This window comes from Mucor velutinosus, assembly GCF_035048745.1.
Source record: "Mucor velutinosus strain NIH1002 chromosome Unknown tig00001563, whole genome shotgun sequence".
Classification (NCBI taxonomy): Eukaryota; Fungi; Mucoromycota; class Mucoromycetes; order Mucorales; family Mucoraceae; genus Mucor; species Mucor velutinosus.
Window position 1 is genome coordinate 2,697,581 of NW_027041904.1, and position 22,625 is coordinate 2,720,205.

Below are 22,625 nucleotides of genomic sequence, written 5' to 3' on the forward strand. Positions count from 1 at the left end.
GTACCTGTCTCTTTCCCGTTTTCTGTTTTAACTAAAAAAAGACTAATAGACTATAATCTACACTTTTTTGCAGTCTAAAGTATATTTAGTTCATTGATATGATAGCATTTCGTTCAACATGCTATCCGAACCGCACATGATACTCTATAGCAAGATGCCTTACTTGGCAATGTTGATGGTTCAGTGTAAAGTACTCATCAATTTGATTACATGAAAGCAATGGATCCGAGAAATGGCTATCGTTTTCAGCCACAGCATGTTCTAGTTCCTTGATTGTAATCTTGATTTACAGTTTAATTGGGTAGGTTTTGTTGATTGTCAGATACGAAATGAAGGGCTTTTTCGCCAAGAAGCCACTCCAGGGTATCAACTAGGCTGAAAAAAAAAAAAAGTATTTCCAAAAATCCCAACTCCCATTACGAAATGCAAACATGATCTTCCATCAATTTGTCATTTGTTTACTTTTACTCAGCCTAATCCAAGCTATCATCAGGGCATATAAAGCGAGTGAGCATTTAAGACCATTATATTTATCTGTAGATAGGCAACAAATCCAAGACTAGATGTGGAATACGATAAATAATATAATATTTGCCATGTATTTAACAGCATCATTTAAAGAAGCGGCTGTCGAACCTAGGAAAGAGCTTTCTTGGTGCCCTCAAACCAGATCTTGGCATACAGCATTAATTTAGAATGTATATCTCAAAAGAGAAGGTGCTTCTATTCTGATTTATGATAGATATACTTTATTAGAGTGTATCAGCTGTACAAGCAATATACTATTATACAATATCGGTATTGTCCCGGATGTAGGTTATGTAAATACTATCTGAGGCCAGAACGTTTTTGAAAGCCTGCTTTCTCAAGCTTCTTTTATAAAGTTGGGTCAGACTACCTTCTGGACTTTCGAGTAAAGACAACACTGACAATCTAGATTTAAAGCAACTACGATGGCACTGGTTATGGAGCCATTGTTTTTATTGCGGCGAAGATCACCTTTCGAAAGCAACGTGTCAAACTGATGCCATTTTCTCTCGAAATGATCTTCAATGGATCGTTGTTCAATTTGTTGTACAACCATCATAGATTTTAACAGTAACTGATAAATATTGCACTGTTAGCATTTTGAAGATGATTTTAAGGAGTAAATTTCCAAGTTTTAGTCATAATTTAATATTGTTTAATGAATTGTAATATGAAAGTAGCATATCTTCTGTTTTTGTCGTGGAATGCTGCTGTATGACAACACACATGCTTAGTGACACTGCTACAAAATATGCTCAATCTTTCTCATAGGTGACGCTTCATTGGGTGGTTTCATTGATCCTGAGCAATTTATGCCGATTCGTAGCCAGTGGCTTATTATACTCAAAATTGCTGTGTATTGCGTCTCTTTTCTTTTTTATTCTGGAGCATTTACATATCAAAGATGGTTATACTGATCAATGGAGAAAAATACGCATGGTAAGAGGCTTTAGCAGCTTGCAATGAGATGGAGCATACTGACAGACGGCTCCAGCGCTTCTTGTATCAGAGGACATCGAGTAAAAAAATGCAATCACAACGACAGACAACTTGTGCCAATCGTCAAACGAGGTAGACAGGTCAGTCAATGCAATCATTGCCGAGATTTACGCAAAACAAACGGCACACATGTTAAATGTACCTGCGCCATTGCGAGCAGTAAGTCATTATAACAAACAATATATAACATATATCACTAATTTATTTAATTTATAGCGCCTAATCCGATCAATGGCTGCCTGTGCGAAGTAATAAATAGCTGTTCATGTGTAGCGAGTCATCTACAAGAGGTGCGAGATGATAATAGTACAGAAGGAAGTGTGTATTCTGAAAGCCCTTCTGTTGCTGAGACATTTCCGCCTAGTACTGATATTAGCAGCTGCCATAAAACGGCAAACACCAACATGAACAATTTTGGGCAATTCTCTCCTCCCTTCCCCGATCATCAGCAATTACCTGAAACATCGACTAATACAGCGCCTTTGATTGATGATGACGATTTGATGAACTTTCTCGAAAATGACCTGGATAAATACCTTACAACAACTAACCCCGGTAATGCTTTTGTAACTTCAGCGAACATACCTGGCATCAATTAAGCAGATTCGATTGATTTATACAGCCTGCAGCAATTTTGTAAATAGTTCCTTGTAATAGAGAAATAAAAGGTTATTCGTTCTTTTTTTTTTGGTTGCCTTCGAATCAATTCGAACGTATATACCATTTCGAAAAGTACAATGCTTACATATTCTATCCCGTTATTGTTTATGCCAAGCTACGATGAAAGAAAGAAGTGATGGAACGCTAAAATTTTGCTTTGACCTTCTAATATCATGCAGGAGCCCTTCGCCAATGAGCCGTGGCTGTGTGTCTGACTTTTCTGGAATGATCCACATCTACATCCATGTGAAGGATTCTTATAAGGACAGACAGCATACTAGCATTGGTTCTTACTACTCGAAAATATACAAAATACAGCATAATCTGGCTGCATTTAAGCCGCAATTTCTTGCGTTAGAAGCCGTTTTAGACTGCCGGAATAGCACCAAACGATTGCTTTCATTGAGCAGTGGTTTCCTGATACCTTTGCTCAACTTTTTTCAGATCGTCAAAAATCGACCAAAAACCCATGAGGGATACCTCATGATTTTTATCAAAAATCAAACGATCGCATTTTTGACACTAAAAATAAAGGCTTTTACTAAGGCATATATTAGATCAAAATGCTTCTCTCGATCCAAAGCAACATTTGAAACCTTGTTTGTGAGGCCTTTATATGCGAAATTTCGACATTTTGGCCATAAAAGTTATTCCATATTTTTATTCATTGCTCAATAAGTTTGTTCAAAATACCTATTTTAATTATCACTATTGAATCCGTCTCTAAAAGTACTCTAAGAAAGCTTAAGAGAGTATGGGATGGTTAACACAGTTTATATAGTCGAATCCTGCAAAATATATCAAACAGGTCGAATTTAGATCAAAAACTTTCAAATTGGAGCAATCAGATCATAAGCGGAATTTGAATTAGGTTTGGCCAGCAAACATCTTTCACCTAGGAGGCAATGATGATTTCGAAGCTAATATGAAGGGAAATATGAAATGAAGCGTGCTGTAGCATAGCTTGGCTGCTTTTTGTCGATTTTTTTTTACTTATTCCTATAATCGACAGATTCGCTCGTTAAACAAGGCTCAATCAATTACAGATTCTAATTATCGCCCTTATCGGAACTGCATTCAACATTTTGAATGTGAATGTATTCAGTTCTTGAATGATAATAATGGTGCTGATTAGGTATATGCCAGATCCATGACTGTTGTTGAATGGTAGCAAAGAGCTTAAAAAAGAAGCACGCTATTCCCTGTATAATCTCGGATTGCATTGTGCTCTGTGTATGGAGCCAGCTGAGCATGTTCTGCCGCTGAATACACCCATTACCAGCTATTATACATTGTTTGATAGAAACCCATCTTCTCATCAAAGTGCTTACGAATGTTCCCTTTTAGGCAAATAAAGTATTACTACCCTGCATTAACGTCAATCTCACTGTCTGCTGTGTGAAAGTCTCACAAATCAGTGTATTGTCCTGTCATGTGATATCTACTGAATACATGTCCATCCCCAAGTATATCATATGAATAAATTTACGCTTTTGTTTTCACTGATGATTCTGTATCATAACCCCACCGTTTGCTAGCAAGAATTCTTATAAATCATTATGAGCAATTCCCCTTTTTTCTTATTTTACTCTACTAAACAAAATGTCTCTTGTGTATACTTCAGCCGAATCAATTGAAGACTTTGCAACTTGTCTTAGAGGGACATACGTAACAGGTAGCTTTATTTGCTATAATAGATCGCCTACGTCAACACTGACTGATTCCCATAGGCAAATCAAGAGACGCATTTGCAAGAAAGTTCTACCTCGAACGTCTTCATGCTCTTGTCAAGGAGAACGAGGAATTGTTTTACGATGCCTTAGCCAAAGATTTGAACAAATCAAGAGCGGAAGCATTGACAAGTGAGATCAGCCCTGTTCTAGAAGAATGTGCTTACTTTCTTGACGTAAGTAAAAAGCGTAAACGTTAGGTTTGATTGATTGCTAATTCAGTGTTTAGAACTATGACAGTCTAGTCAAAGATAAGAAAGTAAAATCACGCTCTGGAGCTAATAGAACAGATAGTGCTTACATTCGTCGTGAAGCTTTGGGCGTCGTTTTGATTATCTGTAGGTTAAGGAAATGAATTTTGTCTATCCTTGATACACACTAACCTGATGTTCATAGCAACCTGGAACTACCCTCTTCAGGTAAATAAGTGGAAGCATCTCATAAACCTATAATCGACTAACAATGAATGCAGCTTTCTCTAGTCCCATTAGGTAATAATAGGATTTGTATAACATATAAAAAGCACGCTCTAACCGTGGTATAGCTGGTGCACTTGCTGCTGGTAACTGTGCTGTTATCAAGGTATGATGGGAATTACCAAAGATGTAGGTATTTGCTGATGCATTTGAATAGCTCTCTGAAATTTCAGTGCACACATCGGCATTAATTACAGAGCTTTTGCCCAAATATCTCGATGCTGCCATGTACCGTGTAGTCAATGGTGGTGTTGAGGAAACACAACACTTGCTTCGACAGAAATTTGACCATATTTTTTACACTGGAAATTCTCAGGTAGCCAAATCTGTCATGGCAGCTGCATCCCAACATTTGACGCCTGTCACTTTGGAGCTTGGTGGAAAATCGTAAGCTGTTTATTCAATTTGATGTGAATATAACATAGACCAATCTTTGTATGTAGACCGGCTATTGTTACAGAAGATGCCGACATGCAAATTGTAGCTAATCGATTGGCTTTTGGCAAGTTTTTTAACGCTGGACAGGTACAAATCTCAAATACATGTGCATTGGCACTACGCTAAATCCATCACCAGAGTTGTGTTGCTGTAGATTATGTCTTTGTGCCAAAATCTCGCCAACAAGAGTTCTTAGCTGCCATTGGCAAGACACTGAACTCCTGGTACGGAAGAAACCCTCAAGCATCCAAAGATTACGGCCGTATTATCAATCACCGTCATTTCGACCGAATTGTGGCGCTTTTAAACAATCGATCCAGTGGAAACATTGCAATTGGGGGTCAAACTGACCGTGAAAGTCGATACATTGCACCTACTGTCATTTCTGACGTGAGATTTGATGATGCCTCATTGATGGAAAGCGAGATTTTTGGTCCTTTGCTGCCAGTGATTCCTTATTCAGATGTTGAAGAAACTATGGGCTTGATCTCCAAAAAGGAACCTCCACTTGCATTGTATTTATTCACCAAGAGCAGTAACACTATCAAGAAGGGTAATTCATTTGTGTTTATAAGATGAGCAAATCAGTATTCATCCAAATTGTATAGTGCTGGGTTACACTACTTCTGGCGGCGTCACCATCAATGACACTTTAATGCATCAATCAGGTATATGCTTGGCTATGACATTCAAATACGTATGATTCTGACATGCTTGTCTAGAATACGCTCTGCCATTCGGTGGTGTTGGAGCATCTGGTATGGGTGGCTATCACGGAGAGCGATCATTTCAATGCTTCTCGCATGAACGTGGCATTCTTGTCAAGAAACAAAGATTAGAGTGGTTGCTTCAATCTCGCTATCCTCCAGTGTCTAAAGCCAAGTTGACCATCTTGAGAGCAGTGCTGATCACAAATCCTGTTCATTTTTGGTTTATTGTCTTTAAGAGACCTGTCAAATGGGCTGCTTTGATTGTGGTCATTCTGGGCATTTTTATCAAAAGGCATTTAGCTTAATGTTATATACTTTGAAATGAAGTAAAAACATATATTTATTTGTAATATGCAGAGGGTGGTTGGGGGAGGGGGGGAGGGTATCCAGTGAGTATAGAAAACATTACTTATTGCGAGTCTTAATCCTTCTCTTCCTGAGAAAAAGAGATGATTTGTTGTTCTACTAGCATCAGGTCAGAAGCAATCCTGAAATCTACTCATTTCTGGCGAGGGCTTAACGTATTGATGTGAGCGGCTTCTTGTTTCTAGGAATAGCCTTCGTTGTCATCCTCTGATGGAAACAACTTTAAATTGATAAAATCAGTAATAAGACAGATTGCATTTGTGAATATGGATGAGTGTACCTCATCAAATGCTCTCTTCCAGAGCTCTCAAGCTCCAGAATTACTCAAAACAGGATATAATACGATCCCCACTGCATGTAAATTACATAGATATGAACGTTTCCCTGCGTTTCCCTGTATTCCCATGTAGTGTTATTCGTATCCCTGAGTTTTCCGTCCATTTCCGTGCCAAAATCATTTCTTTTTGTAAGGCGGTACCAGTGGCGTTTCCTTGCTATCTATGTATGCAATTTGGGGAAAGAGTGGATTGGGAAGAGGGAAGTTCAGCTTTGCCAGAATATATGTCGAAATGGCATTGGATGAGCCAACCAACAGTACCCATTGATAAATTTTTTTTGAATGTAATGATTACCTGAATGTTTTGTCAGCATCAAATAAAACAGGATTCATTAGTCAAGCAATCAGTTGCTTGGCTATATAATGGGCCTTCTCAGGTTTAAATTGAGTTCTATAATCTGACATGATTCTAGCATGTGCATGTGAACTTTGAAACGTGTTCTCCAGTATCATCATGCAAATAATGTATAGAGTGTACCTATTTTCTGGCTGGCTGATGTCCAGCATGCTGAAATTCAACTGCAAAAGACTAGTTTCCCTGGCCGACGCGGTGAGTCTTGGTCTTCTTTTAATTCTTTTACTTCTGTAATAAACAAAAAGCCAAGCGTCGAGACAGCAATATCATAAATCCATCAGGGCAATACCAAAGACTTTCTTTTAGCTTTATCAAACCAAAAAAGTTCAACAATATCGCTCATAGGCTGAATCAGAGATGAGTGTAGGATTAATAGGAATTTTGCATTAGGAAAGATTCCCTAACAAGTATAGCACACAATAGGACCCATATCAAACCAAGGTGAATGAGCTCAAGGCCAAGATCGTTCAGAATGAAAGGATGCGCGACAAAGCATACCAATTGAAGCCGCTCTTGACTGATCGCAATGCTCTCTCTCAGTGTGACACTGAAATAAGAGAGTGTCAAAAGTATATTGATTACTTTACAGAGGAACTTGCCAAGATGGCAACCAAGAAGGAGTTGGATATAGACCACAGCAACGGCAGTACATCAGATGGACATCTCAATCCCCGTGATGGCTCAACTCCTCCTCGCACAAGCAGCATTGGCCCTTCCTCAGACACCCATCATCCAGTGAAAAAATATTCAACGCTAGGTAATGCCAAGCATGATGTAACCAGCGTGTGTGCATGAAATACTGACATTGGGCACAGATTTGCTGACCACGGACACTTTATACAACAAATCAAAGGTGTCTCTCAAACTGCATGAACTAGAGTACAAGCTAGATGTCGAGAACAAAGTGTTGGCAGGTATCAAAACAATGGCTGATGTCATGGACAGAGATCCTTCCTTGAGCGACAGAAGAAGACGCATGGAACTTCAAGGACAAATGTACGAGAGCATTGAGAAATTGAATCTTTTGACAAAGGCCTTGCGGAAGTACAAGAGTCTGTATATTGGAGAGGGAGACGATGACGATGATTATGGTGAGAAACAGCTCTTTCATATAGTGTGTATATCCATCGATTAACCATGTTCGTGTACATAGAACTGGAAACGCCACCATCAGCTCGTATGCCTCCAGGCTTCAGAAGGCCAGTGACAGGAAAGCTACAGCTTGAACTTGTACAGGCACGCGGGCTTGCTCATGCGCCCACGAGAATGTTCAAAATGCCAGACACGATTGTCTATGTCAAAATTGATGGCAACATTGTGTATCGATCCAAGCTGTCTCGCAATGACAAATGGCTCGACATGTGCGAGACACATGTCAACAAGGCAACCGAAGTTGAAATCTCTATCTACGATCAAGAGGCAGAGCGCAGTTTACCTATTGGTATATTTTGGCTCAAGATCACTGACATTGCAGAGGGCTTACGTAAGAAGAAGATCCAACAAGAGAGTGGCCCTGGCTGGGTACCAGCTGAAGTGTATCAAAAGCAAGAGCAGAAGGGCATTGATCCTACTACTAACCAGCAGCAACAGCCACAAATTGTCCCTCAGCAGCCATCCCATGCTGAGTCTACGCAAGACGGCATCCAAGCTTGGTTTGATGTGGAGCCCTCGGGTGAAATGCTACTTCGAGTGAACTTTGTGCGTGAGGCTGCCAATCGTCGTCCATTGGACAAGTTGGGTCGTGCTGGTGCTGTCAGACAAAGACGTGAGGAAGTCCATGAAATGAATGGCCATCAATTTGTCGAGAAGAAGTTTTACAACATCATGCGCTGTGCTCTGTGCGGGGAGTTCATGGTCAACAGTGGTTATCAGTGTGAAGATTGTGAGTACACATGTCACAGAAAGTGCTTTACAAAGGTGGTTACCAAGTGCATTTCCAAAGCGAATGCCGACAAGGATGCTGATGAAGACAAGCTGAACCATCGCATTCCTCATCGTTTCGAGCCCATCACCAACATTGGCGCCAATTGGTGTTGTCATTGTGGATACATGTTACCCTTGGGATCTAAAGGTGCTAAAAAGTGCTCTGAATGTGGTGTTACTTGCCATACAAAATGTCAACATTTTATTCCTGATTTTTGTGGTTTATCCATGGAAATGGCAAATCAGATGCTGGCTGAAATCAAGGCAGCCAACAAGCGCAAGACCCTGGAAGGTGCTACTGTCACTCCATCTACCTCTTCGACTACAAGCAGCAATAAGCCAAGTCGTTCATCACGCCATGAGGACGAGAATAAGCTCAGTGATCAAATGTCTCAATTGTCGTTGAATCAACAAAAGCCGCTGCCTGTTCCTCAGCAACAGCAACAGCAACAACAGCAACAACAGCAACAACAGCAACAACAACAACAGCAGCAGCAACATATGCAAATGCCACCTAGTCCTGTTGGCCGCATTCAATCTTCTCCTCCACCCCTATTACCCCCTCATGGCCAGCCTTACCAGCCTCAACAACAGCAATACCCAGTTCAAACCAATGATCCTCGTTACCAGCAACAACAACCATTTGATCCTCGCTATCAACAGCAAGCCCGTCCTCAATCACCTTATCAACAGCCTGTTTCTGGTGGCAATTCACCCAACATACGTCCTGTGTACACGCAGACACCGTCTGCGATGGAAGTAGCACGTCCGCCTGTGCAAACAAAACCAGTGCAACAACAGCAGCAACAGCAACAAGTGCAGCAGCAGCAAGCAGCTCAAAGACGTGTTACACTCAACGATTTCAACTTTTTGTTTGTTCTTGGTAAAGGTAACTTTGGCAAAGTCATGTTGGCAGAGGACAAATATGATAAGCGTCTTTACGCTGTCAAAGTGCTAAAGAAGCGTTTTATCATTGACAATGATGAAATTGAAAGGTATACGCTTATACTGGCTTGCTTTGTGAGCTGAATACTCATCTAGTTGATATGTAGCGTTCGATCAGAGAAACGCATCTTCCAAGCTGCTAATCGTGAAAGACATCCCTTCTTGATTGGTCTTCAATCATGTTTCCAAACCGAATCTCGCGTCTACTTTGTCATGGAGTATGTCAGTGGTGGTGATTTGATGTGGCACATTCAAAGAGAACCATTTTCTGAAAGACGAGCCAAGTTCTATGCCTGCGAAGTCTTGTTGGCATTGGAGTATTTCCACAGTCAGGGTATCATTTATCGTGATCTGAAGCTGGACAACATCATGTTGGGATTGGATGGTCATATCAAGGTGGCTGATTACGGTCTCTGTAAAGAAAACATCTGGTATGATGACACTACAGGCACTTTCTGTGGTACACCCGAGTTTATGGCACCTGAAATCCTGCTGGAACAAAAGTATGGCCGTGCTGTAGACTGGTGGGCATTTGGTGTCCTTGTGTATGAAATGCTGTTGGGTCAATCACCATTCCGTGGTGAAGACGAGGATGAAATTTTCGACGCTATCCTCGAAGATGAGATCCTTTATCCTGTAAATATGTCGAGAGATTCCGTCTCCATCTGTCAGAGAGTAAGTGTGGATACGTAGAGTATACTATCGTGGTTATTGATGCGTTGCATGAATGTTAGCTGTTGAATCGTGATCCCAAAAAGAGATTAGGTGCTGGTCCATCCGATGCTGCCGAGATCAAAGAGCATCCCTTCTTCCATGGCGTTAATTGGGATGACATGCTTGCCAAGCGTGTACCTCCTCCCTTCTGCCCGTCTATCACTGGTCCTCTTGATACATCTAACTTTGACGAAGAATTTACGCGTGAGAGACCTGCCTTAACTCCCATCAACAGTGTCCTGAATCGTGTCGAACAACAAGAATTTCAAGCATTCTCCTATGTTGCTGATTGGACTCAAGCAGGGCCATCATGGTAAACTAATTTATGTCTTTTTTTTTTCTCTTATTTCAAATAAACAATGATCAATTCATTTATTTCTTGTGGAGACGCACTCTTTCAAGGTAAGCATCCCAGCCAGCTTGACGATAACGCTTGGCTTGAGCCTCAACTTGATCTGGGTTGCCATAGATACCACGGCCGACAATAATGATATCTCCTCCACTCTCCACAATAACTTCATGAGGGGTTCTGTATTGCTGTCCCAAACCGTCTCCTTTGACATCGAGACCAACACCAGGAGACATGACTACGAAATCTTCATCATCATACTCGTTCATCTTGTGTTGAGCAATGAAGCCAAAAACGAAATCCTTATTACGACGAGCCATTTCAACAGACTCGGATGTGTAGCTACCTTTGGTCAAGGCACCCTTGGATGACATCTCAGCCAGCAAAAGCAAACCACGGCCAAGAGGGAGGCCGATTTCACCAAGACCCTTGATGATACCTTCTCCAGGAACAGTGTGTGCATTTGTAATGTGAGACCAAGAGGCAATCTTGTAGACACCATTGGCATATTGATGCTTGACAGTGTTGCCTAGCAACTAAAATGAATATCGATCTTGACAGCTCACTCTCAAATCAAGCTTACCAATATCAGCAAATTTACGATCTTCAAAGATCAAAAAGTCATGCTTTTTTGCCAATTGCTCCAATTGAGCAACTAAATCATGGTCAAAGTCTTCAACAATGTCAATGTGTGTCTTGTTGTATGCTTTTAATCAAGGGAACTAATGTCATGTGTGATGCAATTTTTTGATTTACCTTGAGCACACAAACAAAAGGGCCCACAGCATCAGCGATGGATAATAATTCCTTCTTTGTAGTAACATCAACAGCAACAGATAAATTGGATTGCTTACGCTCCATCAATTCAAAAAGAGAGCGAGCACAGGCATTGGGATGTTGTTGTCCACGTTCGGTATAAGTCTTGTAAGTGTTCATATTAGAATTAATTTATTACTAAAGAAGTGGATGATGGATGAAATGATTAAAATGTTTTTTTTTTCTAGCTTGGAACTAAAGTCACGGATCTTCTTCCTCTATAGGTGATAAAAGACCTGATGAAGACGATGGTTTGCGATCTAATAAGCTCATACGTAGATTGTCAAAGCTTCCAGAAGGCAGGGAACTGTAGACCTTCTTTACCCACTCACTTTCCATTCGAAATATCACCCAAATCCAACGTCTAAACACTTCGAGTAGTTCCATCAAAAAGATGCTTCCATCCAGTTTCCGAATGTAGATGTGTGAACTTAGTTTCAGACTCCAGGTGATGCGAAGAAGGAAATCAAAGAAGATTGCAACAATGTACCAAATGGGCTGTGAAAAGTAGAGTTGTCGTCGAAAATGTACAATGGGCGTTGCGTGCTTTTGTGGTGGTAGTTGTACGGTTTTGTGGTGCCTATTCTCTTCTGTTTGTGGAGTGTCAAATGTAATGCTTAAAAGGTTCCAATCCATTGAAATATCCCACCAAAATGAATACATGGAGTTAATAAACACAAACATCATCCTAGACTTTCGCTGTTAATCATTTGCCCGGTAGGTTTCCCTGTGTCCTTTACATACCAGAACCTAAATATGGTGTCCTCTTTCAAGTACCAATGTTGAGGTACGGTGCCTGATTCTGCAATGTAAATGGCGGCTTTTCTCTGAACAGCTGAGAATACGACTACTGGTATCGATGATGTGTATTTGAGTGCATTAAATATATGTCGCCTTTCCTTTGATTCGATATATTCGGCTATACATTGTTTTAATCGGATCAGATAAGGAAGACTGTGCAATGGAGTTGTTAGTTGTCATTCAGAGACACATGTATCTTGTAACCTGCCTTATTAAGAGGGGGATCATGTAGTCTCTATAGTACAGATTGTGCGTATTATCCATGAAATAAGATGAATCATGTCCAGTAAGCATCACGCACGATGCTATAAACAAATCGCCAAATACATTCGAGAAACTGGTCAACATATCTGCCAAAATGATATCAGAGAAAAAGACTGGAGCAAATATGTTGATTGAAAACACTCTCTTTAACATCCTGAGTAATGTACGAGTTAGTATGTAGTACGCAAAAAGGATCATAAAACATTTACCTCGTGAAACGAACTCTTTCCCTTCGTTGCAGGGACTTCCCTGGCCAAAGCAATAACACTAGGGCAGAGATATATGGAACGATAGCCAAGGCTTTATCATAAAGCCAGTAGATAACCAGATTGGCAATGACGATGAGAGATAGTATGCCTGATAGTATGAATATTGGCTTATAGAGTGGTGTATGTTTGTCGGTTTGGTGAAGCTGCAGTAATGACACAGGGTCTATCGAGTACTTTGAAAGAATAAGCAGGTTCATGGCCCATCCGAATATACCTATTGAGAACAGAACGATGGGTCTATATGTAATAGGTAAGATTGTACCCTCTACATCCATGGGAAGGGGTTTTTAAATATAAAAGGAGTGATCAAGGTGAAAAAGAAAAATCCTGGTTGAGGTAATAGAACTCTTTAATTTCAAAGAACGTAACACAGAATGATTTACATTAGGCTTGGTTTAATGCCCTCCTTCTATTCTTTCTTTACTATCATTACTGCACTCGATAGTATCAGTAAAATGGCCATCAAAGAAGTACAGAAGCCTGGAAAAGGAGTTTCTACAAAGTTGGTGATGGTAATGAAGATTGTAACTTACTTAGTCAACCGTTGAATGTGGCTAGCTATTGCAAGTACGTCAACTTACTTCTTGAAGATGCCAAAAACCAAAGAATTGCTTACTTGAAAGTAAGCAGGAGTTATTCGCATCAAGAGCAGAGAAGAGACAAGAGAAGAAGAGATAGTAGAAGCCAATTGGAACTTCATACATAAGGGTCAAATGTAGGCATATTCAGCTGCAGAGCATGGATGCTTTGAGATAAACGCTAGCTTAGAAAGAGACAAGGCAAGAGGAAGGCAACAACGGCTGAGGATGCAGAAGGCGGCAAAGGTGATGGATGTTTTTGTCAGGGGAATTGGAGGAAAGCCATTGTGTAGTTTAATGTAGGTTAGAAATTAAAAGGCTTCTAGCAAGCTGTAGATTTATCTTTCCTCGCCACTACATTGGGAGGCACCTCAATTTTCCCCTTGCTATCACAGACAAATTTTGGCCAAAAATTGATGATGCCGAATCGCTCGTGGAGAGTCCTTACATGGCTTATATTACCAGTTTCGACCAAATGGAGCCTATATTCTTGATGAATCTAGGAAAAAAAAACATTGTATATTTCCAAATCTGAGGCAGATTGGAAGATGCAATTGCTGACATGAGTTGTTCACACACCTAATACTGTACCTCTCACTTCATGGGAAGTACAATGGGATTGAATTCATCAAAGCTTGTGAATTAAATAACTCTTGTAAAAATGGTCTAAATTGAAAATATCATCTCTGTAGAATGGTATGGACAATAATGTTCTTGTCTATTACACGATTAAAGGAGGCAACATACACGTCATGTATCCGTTTAGATTCGAAACAGTATCATGAGTTTTCAATTTATAGTGTGATGTATACCAATATTGAAGGGGCAAAAATTAGTTTGTTTGCCGGGATACGATATATGAAAGAACCATTTCAATTTCAAATCTCAATATGATACCCCTCTTTTACTCACAAGCATATCATTCATCATTTGCACACCATCAGTCTTATTACACATGGTGAAGTCTTGGATAGGTTCGCTTTTGCAGCAAGGCAATAGTAAATAGTACTACTGAGCTCTATTTCCTGTAAATCGTTACATAGTGATGCTATAAATGATTCACGCAACCGTTTCCATTGCCGTTTTCTTGCATTTCTGCTCCTTGATCAGTCGAGTCCTTTTACAGGAAACAGTAAGTATCACTATCATTGGTTTTTTTTTCTCTCTCTTTCTCTCTCTTTCTCGAGCATATATAATGGGCATTTGCTACTCAGGAGAAGATGCAAGGGAGGCTGAAAGAAGTTGCCAGATTGACAAGCAACTCGAAAAAGAAAAGATCAAGCAAGAATACAAAATTCTGTTATTAGGTAAGATGGACATTTAGCCTTAATGGTGCCAATTTAGATTGACTCAATATTTTTCTGCGGTTTTCAGGCAGTGGAGAGTCTGGGAAGTCAACTATATTAAAACAAATGAAGATTATCAATCAAAACGGATATACCAAAGATGAATTGCAATCATGGAGAACAATAGTGTATAAAAACTTGGTTGAGTCCGCCCAAACATTGGTGCAGGCTATTCTTACCTTTGACCTGAAGTTTGATAATGGTGTGAACAATGTGAGTGCGATCGCTTGCGTTGGGATGTTGTCAGAAATATCTGACGCATAAATATAGGAAAAGACAATGATTATCAAAAGTTACAAATTCTCGGGCGATAGTCGAATAATACTGGACGCATCCCTTATAGAAGCAATTGAGAGTGTTTGGGCCGATACAACTACGAAATTCTGTATTGAAGACAAAGCAAGTGAATTTTATTTGATGGATTCTGCGCCATAGTAAGATCTTCTTATCCAAAAATAGTTCATTGCACTCACACTAGTATGGATAGCTTTTTTGAGGACATAAAACGCATTGCAGAAGCTGATTACATTCCTAACGAACAAGATGTGTTGCGAGCAAGACTCAAAACGACTGGAATCACCGAGATTAAGTTTGCCCACGAAAAGCATACCTCAATACAGTAAGTAATCGGCGAGAGGGAAAATGAGCTGCACTGGCGATGATCCAGCCGACCAAGACAATCCTGAGAAGTTTGATTAACTTGTTCGTATATATACTTAGCATGTTTGATGTAGGTGGACAAAGATCCAAGCGACGAAAGTGGATTCATTGTTTTGAAGCCGTCAGTTCGATTATATTCTGTGTCGCTCTCAGTGAGTACGATCAAGTTTTACTTGAAGAAACGCGCCAGGTAAGAACAATAGTAACTAATGTTGGAGGTTTGGAAATTCACAAATTCATTCTATAGAATCGGATGTTAGAAAGCATTGCATTGTTTGAGTCTGTAGTCAATAGTCGCTGGTTTCTATATACATCAATCATGCTTTTTCTCAATAAGGTTGATCTTTTCAAGGCCAAAGTCGCCAGGGTGCCTCTCGAAAAGTACTTCCCAGATTACGGAGGTAAAATTTATATCCCATACACAGTTTTTGACACCCTGTAACACTGTAGTAGGAGGTGCTGATATCAACAAGGCTGTAAAATATATTTTATGGCGATTCCTGCAAGCCAACAGACCAAAATTGAACGTTTATCCCCAGTAAGTGGCTGCAATACCTAATGCTTTCCCTAATACTAACTAATAATATATAGTTTAACGCAAGCTACAAACACAAACAACGTAGGTTGCACTGTACATATTCATAAAATAGCACTCAAACCTAATTGCGTATCATAGATTCGGTTTGTGTTTGTCACTGTTGAAGAAACATTGCTACAAAATGCACTGAAAGCGTCTGGAATGATGTAACGTCGGTACTGTTTGCACATTTGTAATATTATCATTCTGTTATAGACCATACTTAACTTATCATCAAGCATACACTATTCATTAATTAATAAATTACAATGCAATGCCCATTGTAGACTGCATAACTATAACTTGAATAGCAGAAGCTCAGTAACTTTTTACCATATCGCGCGTACGTAATAGGTAGAACAAAAAGTTTTTATAAGATACGAATGTGTGATGGCTCTCTACCTTTGCTTCGTTTCGGTGAGAACCATCCTGCACAGCGGCAGCTCGCGCTACCGATTGCCCTTGCGTATCTTATCATAATACTACTACGCTCATGTTGACACTCTACTTACCCATAAAAATCCTTTATATTATCTGTGAATCTAATTCTTGTGTGATGCTCTACATCCATATACACATAGCTACTTATATACAGGCAAGTATCATACTGGTATTTCCCATTTTCAGTCCATAGTCTCCCAGATACAGCAAAATCTATGGGCATTTCAGCCGCGTTTTCTCGCGTTCAAGGTCGTTTTAGATGGCAAGAATAGCACCAAACAGTTGCTCTCATCTGGCAGTTACTTTCTGACACCTTTGCTCAACTTTTTGGGGATCAAAAAAAAACATGGCCAAAAATTGACCAAAAAGCATGAGGTACCCCTCGTGGTTTTCACCAAAAATCAAACGATCGCATTTTTCACCTTGATAACGAAGACTTTTACTATGGTATATCTTGAATCAAAATGTTTCTCTCAATTCAGGGCAGCCCCTGAAACCATGTTTGTGGGACCTTCGTATGTAAAATCTCGACATTTTCGCCAAAAACGTTATTTCATAATCTCATGAATTGCTCAACAAGTTCACTAAAAACAGCCATTATAACTAGCATCATTGGATGCGCCTTGAAAAGTTCTCCTAGATAGCTTAAGGCTGTAAAGGATGATCACTACAACTTTCATAGCCGAATCTCGTAAAATAAATCTTTTTTTTTTTAAAATTTTGTTTATTGATTGATTCGCGTACACTGAGAGTAATAGGTCAGAGTGAAGAGGCGAGTGCAATTTAGATAAAGAATTGGATAACTATAAGCTAAAATATGAAGAATAATATACTAAACTAAACTATATAAAAAAAAACTATCTAATAATTGGCTTTGGATTACAGGAGGGAATGGCACTGATCTTCCGCAATGGTCTGACGAACACTGGTTCGAATACTGGCCAATATCGCTGTATGGTCCATAGGAACATTGTCATAGATGAACCTCATGTGGGCAAGCCACAGTTGACCAAGGGTGATAATGAGGATTCGGAAAGGCTTGATTCCAGCAATTTGGCAATACCAAACGTTGGAGAAATCAAGTTGCAGAAGAGCCTCTTTAATATCTAGAATCGAGGTGGTAGGCCACAGAAACTCGAAGATGACTCCCTGCCAAACTTTCTCTTTAGAAGGACAATGAAAGAGGAGGTGACTTGGGGAATCGTTCATAGACAAACAAACTGGACAGAGAGGAGACACAAAGACTTTGGGCATAATAAAATGCAAAAATCGACGGTGAGGAATTCGACCCAGAATGAGACGGTATATCACATTACGTTGGACAGTGGTAAGAGACAGGGACCAAAAAAATTTCCAGCTGGACGCAGAGATTTTGCGCAATGCCAAAGGAGAGACCACAGACGAAAGGACAGCCTGACGAAATGCCTTAGCCGAGGCCTGAACATTACCAAGAGGTTGATCATCAAGGAGACGAAACTGCTCAATCAAAGGAGCAAATGAGACGACTGAATCCTCTAAAGGAGCTGGGCTACAGACTGGCTCGAAGTAAGGTTGAAACTGTAATTTCCCTGTCGCTAGGCCTTTGAATACTGTGGAGGGAGTTCTTTTCCAGGTGAGCAGAGAGGGGTCGCGAGTATCCTTCCAATGGACGAAATTGAGCCGGGAATCATACTGAAAAACGTCGGCCACCATCATTTCTTTGACACGAAGGGGAAGCACGAAGCTGGAGGAGGGAGGTACAAACACTGCAGCCTGCAGTGGCAACGCCATAGCAGTAGCTGTATTAATGCGGGCAGAGCCAAAAGAACGAGGGAGATAATCAACAGCACGATATATCATATCCACAGTGCCAGTTCGTTGTTTCAGTAACCCTTGAGAACGAGACGAGGGAAAAAGCAAAGGGATTTGGTGAAATTGGCAGTTGTTAACATTTCGAATGTGATGGCTGAGAAGAGATGACACAGGATGGGCATCAATGGTGGATTGATCATACACCAACAAAGGTTGCAACCATCGAAAGTACAACGCTGAAGCTTGTAGCTGGATGTCGATCACCCCGAGACCACCTTGTTCCTTTGGGAGAGTCCAGACAGACCATGGGATGACGGGGAATATGTTCTTTCTCAAAAATTGTATGGCAAGAGATCTCAGCTGTTTGAAGTCTGCCAGAGTCAACGGAGTAACCCGTAGGATGTACCAAAGTTTGGAGAGCAAAAGAGAGTTCAAGACAGTAGCTCGACCGACAACCGACAGTGATCGAGTAGAATGTATTTGAGTGGCAATTTTGATCTTTGTTACCAGCGAGCCCATGAAGTTGACACGTTGGAGACGACTTTGAACCAAAGGAAACCCCAAATAGATTAAAGGTACATCATCTTCGACGGAATGTAGATGATTGATGTGGATTTGAGCCAACAAGGTCTCCCAAATATCCCATGTATCTCTGCCAGATACCGAAAAAGCCTCCACCTTATCGTAGTTGAATTTGGCATTGGAAGCGCCGCAATACCTGGACATATGTATTTGCAACCGAGCGAGATCAGCAGAATCATGGACAAATACCAAGGCATCATCAGCATAACACAGAAGCTTGGTTCGTTCAGTTCCCATAAGGTACCCTTGGAATTGACGATCGTTAATAATGGCCAACAAGAAGGGTTCAAAAGCTAGATTGTATAGGATTGGAGACAGTGGATCACCCTGCTTCAAACCTCTCAGTTTCGCCACTTCGGACGATAAGTGTCCATTGAGGTTGATGCGAATCAGGTTGTCACCCATTAACTTGTAGATGCATTTCACCAAAGGACGGGGGAAGCCAAATTTCAGCAAGACGTGCCGAAGGTAGTCTAAATTTACACGATCATACGCCTTTTCTTGATCAAGGAGAAGGCCAATATCAGTATCCAAAGAGCCAAATGTAGGATCGTCGTCCCGTTGTTCCGCAACTGTCCATTTTCGTTGTGCGTCTTCCATGATTAGTTGACAAATCATACCATTTTCAGCAATATATCGTCCTGGAATGAATCCTAACTGGTGGCGGCTGATAAGCTGGGTAGAGACGTCCATGATACGCCGGTTGATGCATCGAGTAAAAAGCTTGTAATCCGAGTTGGCCAAGGATAAAGGTCGATAGTTTTTCATGTGAGCTGGATCGCCTTTCTTGTACAAAAGACACATAATGGTTTCGTTCCAAGATTTAGGAAACTTACCCTTCTGTAGAGCTGTGTTGAATACATCGGTGACAAGGGCCTGCAACGGAGGATATTTCAAAACCAAGTACAGAATCTCGTAAGGCAGGCCATCTGGGCCAGGGCTACTGAGTCTGCGGGTGTGTTTGCTATCTTCCAAGAGTTCTTCCATGTCGATTGATAACATCAGAGATTCCTGCTGTTCACTAGAGATTTTCAAATGACCAGGAATGGATCGGATCAAGGTACTAAGAGCTACTGAATCAGTTGGGTCGGGAGTAAATAGAGTAGAGTAGAAGTTAGTCGCTATGGTGGAGATACCCTGTTGATCGCGACAGAGTTCATCAGTAGTGGGGTCCCTCAATTCAGTGATAGAGCGCTGATTCTCTCTGGCCAAAGCTCTCCTCTTCAGGAAACCAGCAGACTTCTCACCATTTTCCCTCCAAAACTTGCCGGCTTTGAGAATCTCAATTTCCGCTATAGTGTGTTGCAGTAGTTTGATTTGAGTATTGACATGATCTAGGCCTTGGAAAACCAAACCTCTATGCTTGTGTTGTCTCATCATCTTGTTTCGCTTGGACAATAACTGATGCAGTTGTTTCTTCCTCCAATTCAGATCTTCTAATTGAAATGACTTGATGAAAATCTTGACTTCAGCTTTTACCCAATCCCACTGTTGTTGAGGAGTAGAAAAGGATTTGATTAGTGTAAATTGCTCTTCATTAGCCAAGAGAAATTCGGCTAATGCCTTGCGAAACTGTCGATTGCGAGCCAAAAATGGGTTAGCCTTCCAGCTGCCAGGTCCTCGTCCATTGTTGTCTTGATACTTGAAAGTGAAGCCTAATAATTCATGATCCGTCCATTCTGGAGAGAGATACTGTTGATGGATACTAGGAATTTGATGATGAGCATTCGTACTGCAAAACACATAATCCAAGATGGCCGAGTTTCTCCCACTATGCCATGTTATCTGTTTGTCATCTCCAAAAATGTCAATGTAGTAGTCATCTAACAGATCCGTCCATTCCTTAGGGGCGCTAGACAATGTTCCGTCCATCCTTCGATCCTTGTATTGATAATTAAAGTCCCCCATAATAAAAGTGTTGTGTAGTGTGTTGGTAATAGTATCCTTAACAATGGGTATGTCAAGGAGTTCTGTATAAAAGGCTGATCGAGCTGATGGAAGCGATGATCGACCATATATGTTTAGAATAGTTGCAATTGGTGTTGTAGTTGTAGATTCCTGTATATCGCGAGTTAGGTGAACAGAAGCTAGTATATAGCGTCCCTCATCGATGCCTTCCGATATAAGATTAATTGTTAAATGTTTGTTGAGGGCTATGATGCCACAATGTTGTGTCCAGAGACTTGATTTGCTGATAAAATGATTATTGAGTATGTCAATTGATGTTGAGTTTGTAGCATGTGTTTCTTGTAACACCAGTATATCATATTCTAGTGTTCGAAGATATCGAATGAATTGTTGTCTTTTTTTGGGATTTTCTGATTTGATTAAGCCACGGCAATTGAGGGTGGCTATTTTGAGTTGATAGTGGATATTATTCATATTTAAAGATTGGTGGAAGGTGGTGTACCTGGAGGTGCAGGTGGTGTCAAATTCCTATCAATCGTATCCGTATCATCACCAGACATGCGCCTGGCATCACTGTGGGGGTTAGAGGTTTCAGCGTGTTGATATCTGGCATAACCGATATCTAAAGATCCTTCCTGGCGGGTTAGCTTCTTCGCTGCTTTCGAGGGATCAAATTCAGGATGAGATCTGCGCACATCCTTGGAAACACTGTTTAATGCATCCGCATCAGAAAACTTTGTATTCGTGTTGTTCTCTTCCATAATGGTATCTCCAGTTATTTTGGTTTGTTGTTGAGAAGCTTCAGGGGAGGGTGCATCAGCATTAGGTTGAGGAGCATCCTGCATGATATGATCCTTGTCTTCTACTGGTTTGCTTCGACGTTCAGAATCGGCCCTCTTTGGAAGAGTAGGCTTGGCTCCCTTTCGTTCCTTGGGCTTAGCAGAAGTTCTGTCAACAGCACGAACCTTTGCAGGTACCGATTCTGCGTTGTTTCTATCACAATTCTTCGATACATGTCCACGTTTGTTGCAGTGGTAGCATATTGCCCATTTGTGGTAGTCTGGGCAGTCAGCACGACAGTGATCAGGTTTCTGACACTGGCGGCAAAAGGCTGGCATTTGATCCCATTGTAATAGGATTTGTCGCTGGTCATCTTCCTTCGAGCGAGTGTCCCAAATGATAACTCTCTTGAGAGGTTCCAAGTGTCGCTGTCCACTACATTCAACTCCAGCTTCATGTGAATCCATACATTCATTACCAGGAACATTGGATAAGGTGAGATTGAGGGTGACATATCCTTCACCTTGAAAGATACCAGTCTCTGTCTTGAAAATACCATGTTCCAATACGTCTCCAAAACAAGAGAAGCGCTCCGCCATTTCTTTCTTCAGCTGGACAGCAGGAAGAAAAGGTAGCTTCTCCATAGTGATACGCACAATGTTGGCATCTTCGGTAAAAGAGGGAAAGCCCTTCAGGTAGGTCCCATCCTCCAAGGTAATTCCCTGTTCGATGAGAGTTTTTCGGCCAGCTGCATTTGGTAGCCAAAGAGTTTCCAAGAATTGGTGACCAAGGTAGTGTCTAGTTTGTTTTCGATATCCTAGAAAATCCTCATACAGATCATCTCTTTCTGCCTCTTCATTGAACTTGACAAGTGCCTTGTCCAGAAGAGTTCTATCTTTAACTGTAGTCAAGTCTATGAATACCGAGTCCTCTTCTATACCATTCATGAATGGTCGAACCATTGCAATAGGTTTGGGAGGAGTGGTGTTAGCTGCAGACGCGTTCTGGATCGAGTCGGCAGGAGGGGTGATCAACGTAGGGTTGAATGAAACATTTTGCTGTTGTTGTCGTAGTTTGCCCTTCTTGTTGTTGCGAACGACATGAGTCCACAACTCAGGAAGTGGGTGTTGCGATGTCATTGATACCGTAAAACAGATTAGAATAGCTTTGGCAAAGTCGTAAAATAAATCGATCGAGTCGCAAAAGGGTCAAAAATCAACGAATTGTGATAGAATGTCGATCGAGATTTTAATTCCTTCTGGCTGGCAAAAAAAGACACTCC

The 22,625-nt window shown here is 40.8% G+C and overlaps 8 protein-coding genes across 8 annotated transcripts; 4 read left to right on the forward strand and 4 right to left on the reverse strand.

Moving 5' to 3' along the window:
• Positions 1–1,432: 1,432 nt before the first annotated feature.
• Positions 1,433–2,126, forward strand: ATC70_009495 (uncharacterized protein; the record flags this gene model as incomplete). The annotated part of the gene is made up of 3 exons (XM_064828727.1): positions 1,433–1,467; positions 1,523–1,686; positions 1,744–2,126. The coding sequence occupies 3 exons, from the start codon at positions 1,433–1,435 to the stop codon at positions 2,124–2,126; spliced, it is 582 nt and encodes a 193-aa protein (XP_064685929.1).
• Positions 2,127–3,789: 1,663 nt separating this feature from the next.
• Positions 3,790–5,846, forward strand: ATC70_009496 (uncharacterized protein; the record flags this gene model as incomplete). Its single annotated transcript, XM_064828728.1, has 11 exons — positions 3,790–3,862; positions 3,918–4,093; positions 4,147–4,255; positions 4,314–4,336; positions 4,390–4,408; positions 4,462–4,499; positions 4,551–4,780; positions 4,837–4,918; positions 4,970–5,384; positions 5,440–5,499; positions 5,554–5,846. The coding sequence occupies 11 exons, from the start codon at positions 3,790–3,792 to the stop codon at positions 5,844–5,846; spliced, it is 1,518 nt and encodes a 505-aa protein (XP_064685930.1).
• A 1,110-nt stretch (positions 5,847–6,956) lies between these two features.
• On the forward strand, positions 6,957–10,498 carry ATC70_009497 (uncharacterized protein; the record flags this gene model as incomplete). The annotated part of the gene is made up of 6 exons (XM_064828729.1): positions 6,957–6,962; positions 7,023–7,356; positions 7,415–7,690; positions 7,753–9,517; positions 9,575–10,142; positions 10,202–10,498. 6 exons carry the CDS (start codon positions 6,957–6,959, stop codon positions 10,496–10,498), a joined length of 3,246 nt encoding a protein of 1,081 aa, XP_064685931.1.
• Positions 10,499–10,553: 55 nt separating this feature from the next.
• ATC70_009498 (Transket_pyr domain-containing protein) lies at positions 10,554–11,466 on the reverse strand (the record flags this gene model as incomplete). The annotated part of the gene is made up of 3 exons (XM_064828730.1): positions 10,554–11,059; positions 11,114–11,225; positions 11,287–11,466. 3 exons carry the CDS (start codon positions 11,464–11,466, stop codon positions 10,554–10,556), a joined length of 798 nt encoding a protein of 265 aa, XP_064685932.1.
• An 81-nt stretch (positions 11,467–11,547) lies between these two features.
• Positions 11,548–12,877, reverse strand: ATC70_009499 (uncharacterized protein; the record flags this gene model as incomplete). The annotated part of the gene is made up of 4 exons (XM_064828731.1): positions 11,548–12,034; positions 12,091–12,300; positions 12,356–12,565; positions 12,621–12,877. The coding sequence occupies 4 exons, from the start codon at positions 12,875–12,877 to the stop codon at positions 11,548–11,550; spliced, it is 1,164 nt and encodes a 387-aa protein (XP_064685933.1).
• A 1,793-nt stretch (positions 12,878–14,670) lies between these two features.
• On the forward strand, positions 14,671–16,012 carry ATC70_009500 (uncharacterized protein; the record flags this gene model as incomplete). Its single annotated transcript, XM_064828732.1, has 8 exons — positions 14,671–14,817; positions 14,875–15,038; positions 15,092–15,223; positions 15,325–15,454; positions 15,512–15,665; positions 15,715–15,802; positions 15,856–15,883; positions 15,941–16,012. 8 exons carry the CDS (start codon positions 14,671–14,673, stop codon positions 16,010–16,012), a joined length of 915 nt encoding a protein of 304 aa, XP_064685934.1.
• Positions 16,013–17,161: 1,149 nt separating this feature from the next.
• Positions 17,162–20,563, reverse strand: ATC70_009501 (uncharacterized protein; the record flags this gene model as incomplete). The annotated part of the gene is made up of 1 exon (XM_064828733.1): positions 17,162–20,563. The coding sequence occupies one exon, from the start codon at positions 20,561–20,563 to the stop codon at positions 17,162–17,164; it is 3,402 nt and encodes a 1,133-aa protein (XP_064685935.1).
• Positions 20,564–21,039: 476 nt separating this feature from the next.
• ATC70_009502 (uncharacterized protein) lies at positions 21,040–22,482 on the reverse strand (the record flags this gene model as incomplete). The annotated part of the gene is made up of 1 exon (XM_064828734.1): positions 21,040–22,482. One exon carries the CDS (start codon positions 22,480–22,482, stop codon positions 21,040–21,042), a length of 1,443 nt encoding a protein of 480 aa, XP_064685936.1.
• Between the last annotated feature and the right edge of the window lie 143 nt (positions 22,483–22,625).